At 52.2% G+C, this 14,682-nt stretch overlaps 3 protein-coding genes across 3 annotated transcripts; 2 read left to right on the top strand and 1 right to left on the bottom strand.

The window, feature by feature from the left end:
• Positions 1–4,062: 4,062 nt before the first annotated feature.
• Positions 4,063–4,578, bottom strand: J4E78_007497 (uncharacterized protein; the record flags this gene model as incomplete). The annotated part of the gene is made up of 1 exon (XM_049368103.1): positions 4,063–4,578. The coding sequence occupies one exon, from the start codon at positions 4,576–4,578 to the stop codon at positions 4,063–4,065; it is 516 nt and encodes a 171-aa protein (XP_049220424.1).
• Positions 4,579–7,366: 2,788 nt separating this feature from the next.
• On the top strand, positions 7,367–9,226 carry J4E78_007496 (uncharacterized protein; the record flags this gene model as incomplete). Its single annotated transcript, XM_049368102.1, has 3 exons — positions 7,367–7,421; positions 7,482–7,844; positions 7,896–9,226. 3 exons carry the CDS (start codon positions 7,367–7,369, stop codon positions 9,224–9,226), a joined length of 1,749 nt encoding a protein of 582 aa, XP_049220423.1.
• Positions 9,227–10,517: 1,291 nt separating this feature from the next.
• On the top strand, positions 10,518–12,986 carry J4E78_007495 (uncharacterized protein; the record flags this gene model as incomplete). Its single annotated transcript, XM_049368101.1, has 1 exon — positions 10,518–12,986. One exon carries the CDS (start codon positions 10,518–10,520, stop codon positions 12,984–12,986), a length of 2,469 nt encoding a protein of 822 aa, XP_049220422.1.
• Between the last annotated feature and the right edge of the window lie 1,696 nt (positions 12,987–14,682).

The raw sequence follows: 14,682 nt of genomic DNA, 5'->3' as shown, positions 1-14,682 counted from the left end.
ACAACACCTCCACCGCCTCATTTCTCGAACCTTCCTCGCCTTCTTCGCCCTTCCTCGCCTATTCTATTTGTCATTCTACGTTGAGATCTGCATGCGCCATGGTTGCCACATGGAAGATTCCACGTGGAACGGAACATAAACAACGTGGCCGGGAACAAAACCAGATTCGCGGAAACAAGCCAAGATGTAATGATAGTCCTCTTGTAGGCTTTGTTGTGGTTAGTACACGTGTACTAGCGGCGTGCACGTCAGCGCTGGGGATGCTTTTTCTCCGCCAAGAGCCAATGGTAGGTCCTGGTAGGGGGCGCTAGGTGGATATCAAGGAACATCAAGGAACGGTGCGGTAGAAAAAGGTGTTTCAGCGACCGAGTCTTCGGGCTCTGCGTGAGGCTGAGGCCGAGTGCTGTTGAAGAGGAAAAGAAGTGGCGAATGGGGTAGAGGGGAGTGAGTCGGAGTTGCGCTGCAGGTATAATCTCGCGAGTCATGACAACCTTGGAAGTACTTACTTCAGGATGATGAAATGAAAGAACGAGTATGAGAAGGAACAGGGCACTGAATGAGATGAGCGTGGTAGGGAATATAGGATTAGATGGCTGGCTAGGTGGGTAGTTCATGATGAGACGGCGTCTTGGTTAGATACGTTAGCAGTTGTTCGTCCTCGCCGAACACCCCACGGCGCACAAACCTTCTTCTCGCTCGCTATACGTATGGAAATACGACGGAACACAGCCCGACAGAAAGAACGTTGGTCAAAAGAACCATTGCGTTATCCGTATCCGAAGTCGAAGATCTGAGAGTGTAAATACTCTATTCATGCACTCCTACACACCTCATGCTTCAAAGTCTCTCCATCAATTACACTCTTTACGTACTCACCAATCTTCCAACCACAACCCTTCAGTCTACAACCCACAACCTCAACCTGGTTCTACTTCTCCGTCCCAAATCGCAATCAACCACTCACCTCCAACTGCCAAATCTCACCAACCCAACTATGCCATCAGCGACCCCCTACCGCTGCTCCGGCTGCGACTTCCCCAACCCGGCCTCTCACAACGGCGCCTGCCTCAACAACATCGCCTACTGCCCCAAATCCAAAGGCGACTGGTTCTGCGCCAAATGCCCAAACATTGTGCGCATCACACTGGGTTGTGATAAGGACGGCGTGTATAGGTGTGATCAGTGTGGTGCGGCGTTTGATGCGAAGTACAAGTATACGCCGCCGGTGAGAAGTTGGAGCTCGGCGGAGAGGAAGAAGGGGACGGAGTATGAGGGGAGGTGAAGAGGTGGTGTGGATAGGTCGAAGATTATTTTTATGGGTGTGTTTGAGGGGTGACAGGCGATTGAAAGGAAGAGGAGTGGTGGTGGTGGTGGTGAAGGATATAGTGGGAGAGATGAGCAGTCATGGTGTAACGGGACGAAGGATGCGAAGGATTTGAAGGATGGCAGGGACCATTTCGTAATATGACGAAGTCAGGGTCCAGAAGACAGCTCGCTTAACTGCGCTGGGAAAGACTCTCCAGCATCGAAGCTGCGAACACCAAGCTCTTACACGACAAAGGCACGGATTACTGGATTGGATTGGATTATACGGAGTTTATGGAGCGAGATTTAGACGGGTAGAAACGATCACATCGACAGCGACAAAGTGACTTTTAGGTCAGTGCGGCATCACGGGCCAAATAGCGGGATGGAAACGAGGCGTTATCTATATACAACACGTGTTATATTTATGAGTCCTCTAAGTCGTCACTTCGGTTGTGTTGCAGGTAGTACAGTCCCGCCATCTTCAGTCAGACGTTCTCATCAGTCGGTGACTTGAATGCAACGACTCCATCGAAACACTTGGTACAGTCAACCATTTGACTGTAATGAGTAGTTTGGTGAGCCAGATGTGGTTGTGAGTATGCAAAATGTGTGAGTCTTCACCGGTATAAATTGCGTTTCTTGCGCGCCTTCTATCTAGGTGCATCGCAACAGCAGAAGTTACTCATTAACCACGAGCATCTACATACCCTTATAATTTATATCAAGCAAGGTAGCGATACCGATTCTTCCTACCGGTTGAGCAGCCCTCAATCAAGAACAGACGGCGACTCGCCACTTCACCAAATAAAACTCGAGAACGCCATCGCATCCGCACCCAAAGCGACCATCGCCCTACTTCGTCCTACAAGTCCTCTCAAACACCCTAGCAAGAAAACCCAAATATGGGGGGGACACTGGAAGATTTATGGTATTGCCCTCGGTGCAGATGGGCTAATCCGGATAATTCGAATGAGGACACCGCGAAATGCGAGAACCCCCACTTACCGAATTGTCCGTTGAGGAAGCACGACTGGATTTGCAATTTTTGCAAGCAGATCGTAAAGCGCGATCGTCCACTTGCAGGGGGCGAGGTTCGTGTCTGCAATCATTCCGGTTGTGGTAAGGAGGAAGACCCGGACGATCAATACGAACCGAAGATTAAACCTGGACATTGGCGCGACGTGGCAGAGAAGAAGGGTTTAGGCCTTGGGTCGCACCCACCTGACCGTCAAGAACCGCCAGTTCTCTGAATATATCAACAACAGAGCGGCCAAAGGTAGAAAGATGTGGATGCAGAGGAGTTGAAGATGTTGGCTAAGGTGTTTCATTTTGATTGGGTATCTCAGTGTCAAACCAGGGGGTTCATGGGTGTTTTGTACACCTTCATTGACGGAGGATATAATATGTATGATAAATCACACTCTTTTGACTGATTGTAATGTTCAATTTTATGCGGTCTGTCGATGCTAGTATGAACTTGGAACGAAGTGAAGGGGAAAGACACCCAGTTCTCTTCGCGATGAGCGACTGCACCGCACTGTTGGTACCTAGGTAGTAAAGCCTATGGATTCCTCACATACCGTGAGCCCGTTCCAGCTTAGACTTCGCTGAGATAATGGAATTCGTCGATGTCTTGACTGCACTGAACGATGTGATGAGCCAGGTGCAATCACCTGTGACGTCGAGATGTCAATCCATCCGCCATTAATTGATGGTAGGCTTCACGTCTCGTTTGCGTCGTATGAAGTGCGGTAATCACATCTGAGTACGATATGTGAATCTACGATAGTATTAAAGTCGCCTCGCTGGCGCCCTCTGTCAAAATACAACGCAGCAAATACCTAGAATACAACACTCAGAGTCTATTATCAACTACGAACATCTATCATCCATCTTCCTCGGTTGTTAGCAGGTCTACAACAGCAATCCTATTCATATCCTACTTCGATCTCGTAAGTGATGTTCTGGTAAACACGGATTCCCCAGCTAAGCAAGTCAAGAATCCACAGGACAGCATATCCGCACCCAAATCTACCAACACACAATCACAACCATCATCTCCTATCTCAACTGCACGAACAGCCAACACATATCATGCCCTCCGCCGAATGGTACCGATGCACCTTGTGCGATTTTGTCAACGATAAGAACAACAAGGAAAGATGCCAGAATAATCGCTTTCAGTGTATGAAGTTCAAGGGAGACTGGGTCTGCCCTAACCCAGCGTGCAACCAACTTGTTTCGCGTACCACGCCGCTTACCCTCAAAAACGAGGAAATTTGCGATCATTGCGACACCCTCCGAAAAGTGAACGCACACAGGCCGTATGTACCGGAGGTTGCGCCATGGAGCTCCCGGGAAAGAAGACGCGGTACACAGTGGGCGGATCCAGCGGATCGCACTTAGGTCCGGAAGGTTAGATAGATGGGGAGCTAGCGGGATTGAGATATTTAGTTGGAGAAATACATTTTATTAGGGCACTTGTTCAGTGTATAAGACGGGCGTCGGGTAGACTGTACGTATTAGTTGGGTAAAGTAGCATGTTCAATACAAGATGGGGTTTCTTTTGACTTCTCTGATGACTCCAAAGCTAGCACGTGCGTAAATGTCTAGTTTCTGGGCTACTTCGCAGCATGATTGATGGCAAAAAGTTGCATCAAAACGACAAAAGTGAAGCGAAAAGCATGCCCTGTAAACCGTCAGTCTTTGGAAGTCTAATGGAAGCATGCCACAACCGCCCTTTCTCAAAACCCCTCAAGGATTCACCTGACTCCACCTCGCCACCACCTCAATAAACTCCCTCGCAAACCCCTCCTTCTCCTCTTTACTAAAGATCTCCTTCCAAACCTCATTCTCCCCCACCATCTCCTTCACCAACACCTCATCCGCCTTCTTCGCCAGCTCATACAACTGCCTCCCAGCCTGGCGCACCTTTATCACAACCGCCGTCTCCTCCTTAGTAATCATATGCGGCGCAATGCCAGCTTTCAGCATATCAAACCCCTGGTCAGTAGCGTAAAAGTCATCCAACTGCGCTTTCTGATATGCCTCCAACGCCTCCATCTGCTCTTCGAAGCGGGTGAGCAGGGCTTTGGCGTGGGTGCGACCGTCCATCCACACAGCGGTTTCTTCGAGCATTTCTTTCCGATTTGGAGCTTCGTCGAGATGGGCTTCGGTGTCGGCTTGGGCTTTGTTGGCGCCGGAGATGGTGTCGTGGGCGATGGGGAGGAGGATTCGCTCGATTAGCTTGCGGTAGTCTAGAATGAGCATTTTTAGCGCGGTGAGACGGTTGTTGAGGGTGGCGATTTGGGCATAGGGGTGGGGGGTTGAGGTCGACATTGTAGGGTGTTTGGTGGGGATATGAAGAAGACAGAGGATTTGGTAATGCGGCTTCTTTTCAAATGAGGTGGATGAGTTTGTGGAGCAAACTTTTGAGATATCATGGGATATAGAGTTGAGTTATCATGCCGCCAAGCTGTGTTCAAAACGTGGTGACTGTGTATTTGGTCAGGGAGAAGAATAGGAACGATTGAGCAAACGCAGGTTGGAAGTGAAGGAGCATGACGGTCAATCGGAGACAATAGAAAAGAATGCTGTTGGATAGGCCGTTTTGTGACTTTAATTCGAGGTGGCAGCCACCCACGGAAGAGAATACGTGTATTGAGACGTCATGGTTGATGAGCTGCTAAAGGACGCCGTGGTTGAAGATATAAGACTGATGGGTCTGCGAGCATAGTTCACTCAACATGCGTACACAAGGTATGTCTGCAGTAGCCGCGTCTCGTGCAGTCAGCAGACTTAGTCATCAAGATTAGCATTTTCATAGCCACCATGCTCATATATTCTCTGCGATGCTGTTACGTGTCTGCTTAGAAGATAGCTCTCACAGCCTCTGACTAAGCGCCAGCTTTCTCAATTTCCTGTCCCTTACGAACCATTTAATGCCCAAAAGCTAACGGGGAGACCTTGTAACCTAGGCGCACCCCATCTCTACGAGTTGCTGTCTAGAGCTGGCTCTCCTTAAAATCGTGATATTTGCATTAACGGCATGACAAGAGCGGCTTAATTACAGGCCTTCATGCCACGTATGCGCTACTCATTGTTCGAAATACGAGATCAAGGCCAGGAAGTCTAACACAACAAACAGGATTAAGGGGAGCTGATGAAGAGAACAAAGGCGACGAACAATCCAGACCAGTGCGGAGACCGAGGTAGTAAATAGTGCACTCGTTGACAGCACATAGTGTGGGGGTGAGCGACTGTACTTGTCAAATGGCAAAACACCGCCCCATGGTGGCGTCGCATAACGCTGTCATTTTGGATGTAACAACGAGAGTCTCTCCCAAGGTTTGCCCTGGAGGCTGGGAAGCCGCGTCGGGACGAAGCGAGCCGACTAGGCCGCTTTAGATGGCACCTCGGGATACATGCATGGACCTGGCAGTCATCTTCGTCACGACTTTGGGTCCAAGTCCAAGCGCGTCGAAGAAAGAGGTGGGGGTGGCTTAAGGCTGTGCAACACTGTCATCATCATCGAGGTAATTTCGATGAAGTCAACGAGCTGTCGAAACATGCAGAGCTCCAATTGGGATCCGCAGCCAGCTGGGAGTATAATGGAAGAATTGTGAGATGAAACCGCGATAATTCATGTTCGAAACTTACAAAGACGTCTAGAACAACGGAAGAGCCCCTACTTCTATTGACGTGACTGCTAGCGTCAGGCACCGGACTGGGAGATGAGACGGATCGCTGCTCATTTCGCGCACGGAAGCGACCCGCACACACAGATGATCGGATCGATTGGCGAAGCCGCGGCAACGCAGCTTGGTGTCATCTCGGTAGTTGTGGTGAGGTGGCCAGGTACAGGTCGTGGTCCGCGGCATACGATCGTGTTTGAGAAAAGTAAAGATCGTTGACGTAGATGCGGGCGCTAAGCATGGACTTGACGCGATATCACATGACCAAACCATCATCACGACTACCTAGTATGCGGCCCAGCGATCATCGGATCCGGGTACGAGTAGCGCTCCGTCACACCGCTCACAAAGAGAGGTGCGACGGCGCTCGCGGGGTAGACAAAGGCGCTGGTCGCGATTGGGTCTCGTGAGCCTCAGCAGATAACGCAAGAGGATGCATGTCATCTCCCGGGGCTGCCATTGGCGCGCAAGGTTACGCAGAGATGTGAGGGTTCGCATCGGCTGCAGAGTAGAGTGAAATTGTTGATGGCACACAGGAAGGTGTGTCGAAGCAAAGACGCCTCGTGACGCTTGTAGCGCCACCCAGCAACGCGTGGGCTTGACTTGACATGTTACTCAACAAATCTAAAACGAACCACGACCTTGTGGGAAGTGCCCGCAGCCCGTCAGATGCTCGCACCGCGGAGCAGAGGCATTGCTAGCAGAGCGATCGGTGCTTCCGTTGTCGATGTCTGTCTTTGTCGAACAAAGCAAATGCGTTATTCCATGGCCCGCGCCAGCCGTGCAAGCTGCGACGGTGGAAAGTACGGTGAGCAAGCCAATAGTTGAGACAGGGTTGCTTTGCCTGCCTCAACTGCAGCACCCCTTGGCAGCCTCTCTCACCATGACGTATGAATCGAACGACAAGGGTAACCCACCCCCAGCGCGCCCGAGATCTAGCCTAGTAAAAGTCAATCGGCGGATTGACACCTGCAAACAGCCAATCTGCCACCCAAATTTGCTCGAGTCGGCGAGCTGCGCGCAGTCGGTCCCAAGTTCCGCAGCTGCGCTCCTCGAAGGGGTGTTGCCCAACCGCGAGCGCAACGGCCGGGGGTTTTCGAGCAATCGGAATCGAGGCGGCACAAGCGAGCCTGTGTGTGCATGTAACAGGGAACGGCGAGGCTGCAGCACGTTTATCGTGAATGCGGGAAACACTAGTTGGGGCACGGTGCAGGGTGCTGTATTGAGGGGAATCTGTCGGCCCGCGCTTGCTCTCACCTAGTGGCGCTATGATAAGCTGTTGCCCGTAAAACCTTGATTCCCATCCTCTGTTATTATGCGAAACTCGTCCTCCTCCATTCTCTACTAATCGTAATACCGCCATCATGCCTCCTGATCCAAAGGACGCGCCGTTCCCCACCAAGCAGCTCTTGATTCTCGGTATGTATGGCGGCTGCAGGTGATGTCATGTTGATTGGACCGTCGCTGACCACCGCTTAGGGATATGCCGATTCTCCGAGCCTCTCGCCTTCAACTCTATCCTCGCCTACTCACCTTTTATGGTGCGGGACCTGGGCATCAGCAAACACGATGCTTCGTTCTACGCGGGACTCTTGGTGTCAGCGTACGCCATCGCCGAGGCCATGACGGCCCCATTATGGGGAATGGTGTCTGATGTGTACGGCCGGAAACCTGTCGCGCTCATTGGCTTGCTCGGTGTCGCCGCATCGAGTCTGATGTTCGGTGTTGCGGAAACGTACTGGGTCGCCCTGCTTGCGCGCTTCATCGGCGGTGCACTGAATGGAAATGTCGCAATCATGCAAACCATGGTCGCAGAGTCGGTCAAGAACCCAGCCCACGAGCGTAAGTAAATCGCGCAGTCCGCATCAGGCAGGTCAAGCTAACACGAGATAGCGCGCGCATATGCCACACAGCCCTTCGTCTGGACGGTGGGCGGTATTATCGGTTCGGCCATGGGTGGTTTCCTCGCTCAACCAGCACGACTTTACCCCAACGTTTTCGACCAGGATGGCATTTTCGGACGCTACCCGTATCTTCTGCCTAACCTGATCGCCGCTATTGGAATCTTGCTCGCCATTCTCCAGGGTATGATCTTCTTGGAGGAGACCCTTGTCCGGGAAGAGAAGCCAGAGGGAGAGAACGGCATCGAGGACCACCACGATTACCACGACCATCTGGACACCATCAACGAGACCCCCGCAAACGAGCGCAGCCGTCTCCTTCCCCCGCCCTCAAACCATCAGCATGCGAACCGCGACGCCCGAGGCTCAACCGCTGGATCGATGAGACATCGTGGCTCCATGTTGAGCGTTACGCGCGACCGATTGGCCTCCATGTCAGTTTCTGGCAGCATTCGACAGATCCGCAAACGAGCTTCTTTCCTAGAAGAGGGTATGCCCATGCCTTTTGCTCAAAACTTCGATATTCGCCGCTCGTCTTTTGGAACCATGCACTCGATCAAGGTCCAGCAGGACGTGCTCCCGATCCGAGGTGGACCGACCCCGAAACCCCGAAAGACGTTCAACCGAACTGTAGTCATGATCGTTCTCGCCATGGCCATTTTCGCTTTCCATCAGATGGCCTTCATCTCGATTCTCCCCGTTTACATCCTGGACACACCCGCAAACAAGGGCCTTGATTTCCAGGGTGGACTGGGACTGGACTTGCCCGATGTTGGAAAGTTCCTCACGGTCAACGGCTTCATCACGCTCTTCGTCCAGGGTTTCATTTTCCCTCCATTTGTTGAGTGGGTTGGTGTCTGGAACTCCTTCATCTGGATGATCATTCTCTACCCGATTACATACCTCATCGTACCTTTCATCAGCGCTCTTCCTCACGGACTCATAACCCCGGGCATTTACGTTTCGCTTTTCCTGCAGGCGTTTTTCGGTATCATCGTCTTCCCGTGCGCCCTGATCCTGATGAAGAACGCCGTTCCTTCACCCCTGGTACTCGGTCGCGTCAACGGTATCGCCATGTCAGCGTGCTGCTTAGCGAGAACCATCTCTTCTCCTCTGATCGGATTGATCTACTCGCTCGGTGGATCTGCAGCAGCCTGGTTCGCTCTCGCTGCCGCGGCCATCTTCGGCATGATCCAGCTTTTCTGGGTCCCTAAGGAAGACGTCGGCGCTGTTCAGATCGACAACGCCCTCAAGAAGGTTATACATCATGATATGGATGAGGATGCGGTAGACGACATTTCTATCATTGAGTCTGTACGATAACAGAGCTTTGAACGATTACGACAGCAACAAGTTTGAAAAGCGGTGGATCTTGGAGTAATATCTAGAGCGTCTTGATTTCCGACGCTGCATGTCTTTCGGCGTCTTATTGGTTTATCCTCGACATGTTCATGTCTTGAGTGCCTGGTCTTCTATGTTCTTCATTGATGCTAGCATCACAGCATTTTTTCTTTTTTGCATAGCGCGTTGATAGAGCTCAATGCCACTCATGTTGCGTCTTGGATGAATCTTGACCCTGGAACCCTTGTATGTGATGCTTGACAGTCGATATATACTTGGGTATCGGCCCGCTTGGGCAGTCCGTGCAACTTACCTTGAGTACGCACAGACAGCTGCCTACTGCACGTCGATCTAGGCCCGCTGTGGGTCTTACCACTCGGTTGGTGTAGCAGACGGAATGGCGGACATCCGGTGTGGTGATCGTGGTCTATTCGCTGGCCAGCCCGAGTGAGTTGAGAAGCTGGCATGGCGTACGACCCTCAATAGGGGTTTAGCATTCTGGCGATAAAGAACCCTAGCAAGAACCACGACATGAGCAGCGAAAGCCCACAGATGGTTTGTAGGCTTCCTAGATTGTGCTGGAGGAACATCTCAACTATACTAGCTTCCTTGACAGGCAATACCGGCTGGGTACATCTGGGTAACTTCGTTCTGCGTTTTAGGACCCTGGGTCGGGAACCTACTACTGCCCTCTTCCCGTAGTTTTGACCTGAATTCCATGCCGCGTAAGTAGTAGCGGTTGCTGGATTGCGGAGTTGGTTGACCAAGTGAACGTATTTTGTGGAGGATGACACCGTCGTCTCTTGGTGGGAGTTGACATGCTAGCTCTGATGATTCCTCGTGGTTCGTGAGCATATTGCTCGGCGGAAGTACACAGTAAGAAGATGCTGGGTGAGTAATCATCGCATTGTGAGTTCGCGATGTGCAGGATTTTCCCCCAGTAAACAGGCCATGCCGTGAGACACTACCGCAGCTCCAATCTTTTGTAATCGTTTGCAAGTCACGATATGCCGTTGTGAAATTTCGCGATTGGGCATCGTTACTATCGCGGGTGTGAGTGAAAGCTACGGCCGCCTGGATCGCGAATGAAGTTCGCCGGCTGCACGACGTCCGACTCCCGGCTTGGCAAGAGCCTGCATGTCCCCGAGGTAAGCTGGCCTTCGCCCGTTCGCAGCTGCCCTACCTCGCCCACTACTTCTCGATTGCTTGCACTTTTGGTGATGCTTCTCTAGCAGAAGCGACTCACTATGACGCTTGACGCGGCAGCCCGACCATGGATCATTGGGGCGACCCGTGGGCAGACAACAATGCCGACGAACAAAAGTCGCCGACGAAGCATGAAGTGACCTCTCCACCGCCGCTTACCCTTGCGCCTGCGCCGGTGCTACTGAATGGCTTTCTGGATGACGCCGGATGGGGCAATGAGGACGAGGGCTTTGGTGACTGGACTACGTCATCTGGACATGATGCCGCCATGACTGCACTCACGGAGACGCGCATAGCTGAACCCAGTCCACTGAAGAATGAGGGAGCAATTGACGACGGGCCGCGATGGGATTTGAAAGAAGAAAACGAGCATGCATCACCGACACGAGAAGACGCGTGGGGTGGACAAGAAGATACTTCCGATGTGGATAACGTAACCTCGGACACTTCCGACACGTCGACTACGATACAGCCGGAAAATACGCCCATTCAAGACGAGACCGCGCCCTCGAACCGATTACAGCCCGACGATGAGTCTTCTGCACGACCTTCTACGTCCCCGTCCGAAACGAGCCGTACCGAGGCGCCGGTCGAATCGCCAAGAACATCATTTGAAGAAGAGACTTGCAGGCAGCAGACTGCAGCGGAGGAGCCAAAACCTGAGGAAGTACACGCGGCAGCAAGTCATGAGGATAGTGAAGTGGATGTCTCAAGCTCCAGCAGCGACAGCACAGACGATGAATTTGGGACTTTCACGCAAGATACCCTATTGACGGAAGCTCCTTCTGGTCCGCGAGAAACCACACAGAGCGCTGAAGGAGACTCGAAGGAAACTTTGGAAGAATCAGCCGCTTCCCGCTCTGGATCGCCAGTAGCCTCTGCGAATGCCGCTGCTGTCTCACACGTCGCCGGTACCTATCAACTCGATACCGACCTCTTCAATGAGCTCTTCCCCTCGAGCGGCGATACAAGAGAACTAGAGGAGGCACCAGATGACCCTATATACTCAACATCTGGGCGCAAAGCTTGGTACAGGCTCACGCGCAAGCAGACCATGAGGGAATTCAACAGTGGGAATGCAGACGACAACTACATTCGTGTCACATGGGCAGGCTCTCAAGTCAGGTCAGAAGTCAACAAGACTGTAGCAAGATGGGCGCGCGAAGACCGTCTCTCGGGCACAGGTCCCGGAGCCAGAGCGTCGTTCTACTGGGATACGCCTGCGCCTCCAGAGCCCAAGACAGTAAGAGGACATCTACGCACGAAGACTACCATTCCTACACCACGAGTAGTCGAAGTTGTACCAGCTCGACAAAGCATGCCTCCCGTGTCCACTGACGCCCCAGCTGCGTTCAACTGGAGTTCTCCGACTACCACAGTGGACCCTTGGAAGCAGGACAGTCCCGGTTTACCGCCTATAATCCTGCCTGTCGCGCCTAAGCATAATGCTGTCGAAATTACACAAGCGAATGAGCTTCGTGCAGTTTCAATTGACCTGACACGCGATGTTGGGGAAACACATGGGCAAACGCCGAGTGAAACGCCGGTTGTCGCAACGAAAGCAATCCCACCTCCTGAGCCAACCACGACCTCTTCAAGTCCTTGGGGAGACATTACTGCTCTCGACACCAACACTTCCAATCAGGAACAACGTACGGATGTGCCTGCAGAAGATGACGATGATTGGGGTGAGATGATATCAAGCCCTACAGCATCCACTTTCTCCTCGGCCTTTTCGAACTCCATACCAGCGACGCTCGACAGCACCGTGTCAAATTCAGCATCACCACCAAAGACTCCACCGACCCAGGACCGCTCAGCCGAAGCGATGCATATCGTGCGTCTGCGAAGTACCATATCGCCAACATCAGCGATCTTTGGTCCGAAAAGTTTTGTTCCATTCCACGCTGAACAAGGACCTATTGGACCTGGGCTGTTGAAACCCGCCAAGCGCTCTGTTTCTGCCACGTCGGAGAAGAGCAAAGTCGAAGTTCCATCAAGACCGATTTCAGAAGTCATTCCACAAGATGAAGTCAAAGCTGATGCATTGCCGGCGCGCGATGCGCATGATATCAACAAAATTGTTATCAACGAAGTGAAGGTTGAAGAGACTGGTACGAACGGCACGGAAGATAACGACTTTTCCGCCTTTACGTCCAATACACATGAGCCAGAACCTGCCAGGCCTAGCACCCCGCCTTCAGCACCCATAGCACGAGATGAACCCACCATAGATGCTTGGGCGGACGCCGATTTCTCTTTCTTCGAATCCGCTCCTGCTACGAAAGCGTCTGCGCCAGCCACGCGCGATCCATCAGATCCCTTTTCCGTCTTCGAAACTCCTCCGAGACCGAGCAGTGCTGCATCTTCGGCAAAGACGTTTACGCGGTCACCTCCACGGACTGTAACTCCTCCGCCTATTCAGCCGCTCACTGGGGCTACGAATTCTGCGCAACGACGGAAGAACGATGAAGAACAGGTTATCAAGAGTATTCTGGCTGGGCTACCAGACTTGAGTCATATGTTGCGTAGATGATGTATCGTTGTTTAGATGGTTGTATAAATGCTGTTTCTTGCATTTCACATGGCGTTCTCGGGTGCTTGGATATCCATGGTCGTTTTTAGCATTGTTGGCATAGGTCACGGGATCTCGTGGCAAGAGCGTTCCTTCGTACATGTCCAATCTTCATGTTATTACTATCACTTAGAGGTGCATAGATACATGATATCGTCTCGGTTGTCCTTACTTTCACATCATCTCTTCATTGCTTTTCACACTCTAGTTCACCCTCTCTTCGCGCACTTCACTCTAGTCATGCATCGCCGTTCTCATGGTCGCCATCGCCGAACAGCCACTCCCCTCAGCCCTCGATCGTGGAGGGCCGCTTTCAATCGGTACACACTTCTTCGATTTAATCCTTCCCACCGAGGCCTCTTCGACCTAAACCACGCCCTCCCTCAACTGGAGCACTGTTTAGACACGCAACGTCAACCACTCCCACCCTCGTCTTTACTCGACAACGCTCTTACCAAAAGACAGCAAAACACAATGGGACAACATTACCACGTTCGTCATAGGAGTACCGGCGATCGCTATACAGTCACCGTCCCTGCCGACATCTCCCCCGCCTCCGTGCGGTCGACGTATGAAGCTGAACACCGGAGAAGTCGTGAAACAAGCTACAACACTGATGACTTTCGATCCCCAAATCGACCCATGCTGCGAGATGGTTTGATACCCATCGATGGCTCAGGCTACGCCCCCATTCCGATTCATCCTGGAATGCTATACTCTCCACGCAATCGACACGGTCCCTTCGCGCCTCTGCCCCCGTTCCACCAACCAGTCTCCTCTCCACCTCCCCGACACGTTTCCTTCGCCCCCGACCCTCGAAGAGACCCTCCCCCCAGCTACCCATCTCATCCTCCTCACTTTACCCACGGACGACACGGACAAGGCCACTCCCGCAGCAGGAGTGCTCCCGTGAATCCTTTCGAGGGCTCACACCACAGTGAGAATGTTTCGAACAGGCTCGCCCAACTTCCTCAGTATGCTCAACAACACCCTCGGTTCGATGAGGCGAGACATGCTATGCAGATGATATGGAGGTATCCTAGAGATGATCCTAGGGCGGTGCCGTGGCAGGTGGTGTTGAGGGAGATTACGGAGGATATGGAAAGAGTGGGGTTGGATGGTTTGGTGGGGAGAGAGGGGGGAGAGGAGGTAAGGGGGTTTAGGGGGCGGTAGGCGTGCGGTGTGAGGGGGATGTGGGGAGGTTGCGGAGTTGGGAGGAGGTTGGGAGATGCCTTGTCTTGCTTGCTATTTGCTTTTCGCGCTCATGGAGGTGGCACCTTTCCATCATATCATCGCAAACCGTTTGTTGATTTACCGCCTCAGCTATGTATAAGAGCTGCTCTCGGATCCTGACCTCTCATCTTCGAAACGAAACACCAATCATCAACACGACAATGAGTTCAGCGGCTCGATTCAACGATCCCCCGCCCTATGTACCACCGAAAGTCCCAAACCATGTCATACTCGCAGTCGTCCCAATACAGTTCGTGGTGGCTTGTGATACCATTCTTAGAGCCGCGAAAGAAGCTATTTTGAACAACACGACTAAAGACCACTTCGAAAAGAATCCAAGCGAATGTACGCTTTATGATTCTTACTCCGTAACTCAACAGATCCTCCAAAACGAATACACTTGGCCCCTGGTCGTTGATCGAGA

This window comes from Alternaria triticimaculans, assembly GCF_023758025.1.
Source record: "Alternaria triticimaculans strain BMP 0046 chromosome Unknown scaffold_11, whole genome shotgun sequence".
Taxonomy (NCBI): Eukaryota; Fungi; Ascomycota; class Dothideomycetes; order Pleosporales; family Pleosporaceae; genus Alternaria; species Alternaria triticimaculans.
This window is presented reverse-complemented; position numbering and strand designations above follow the sequence as displayed.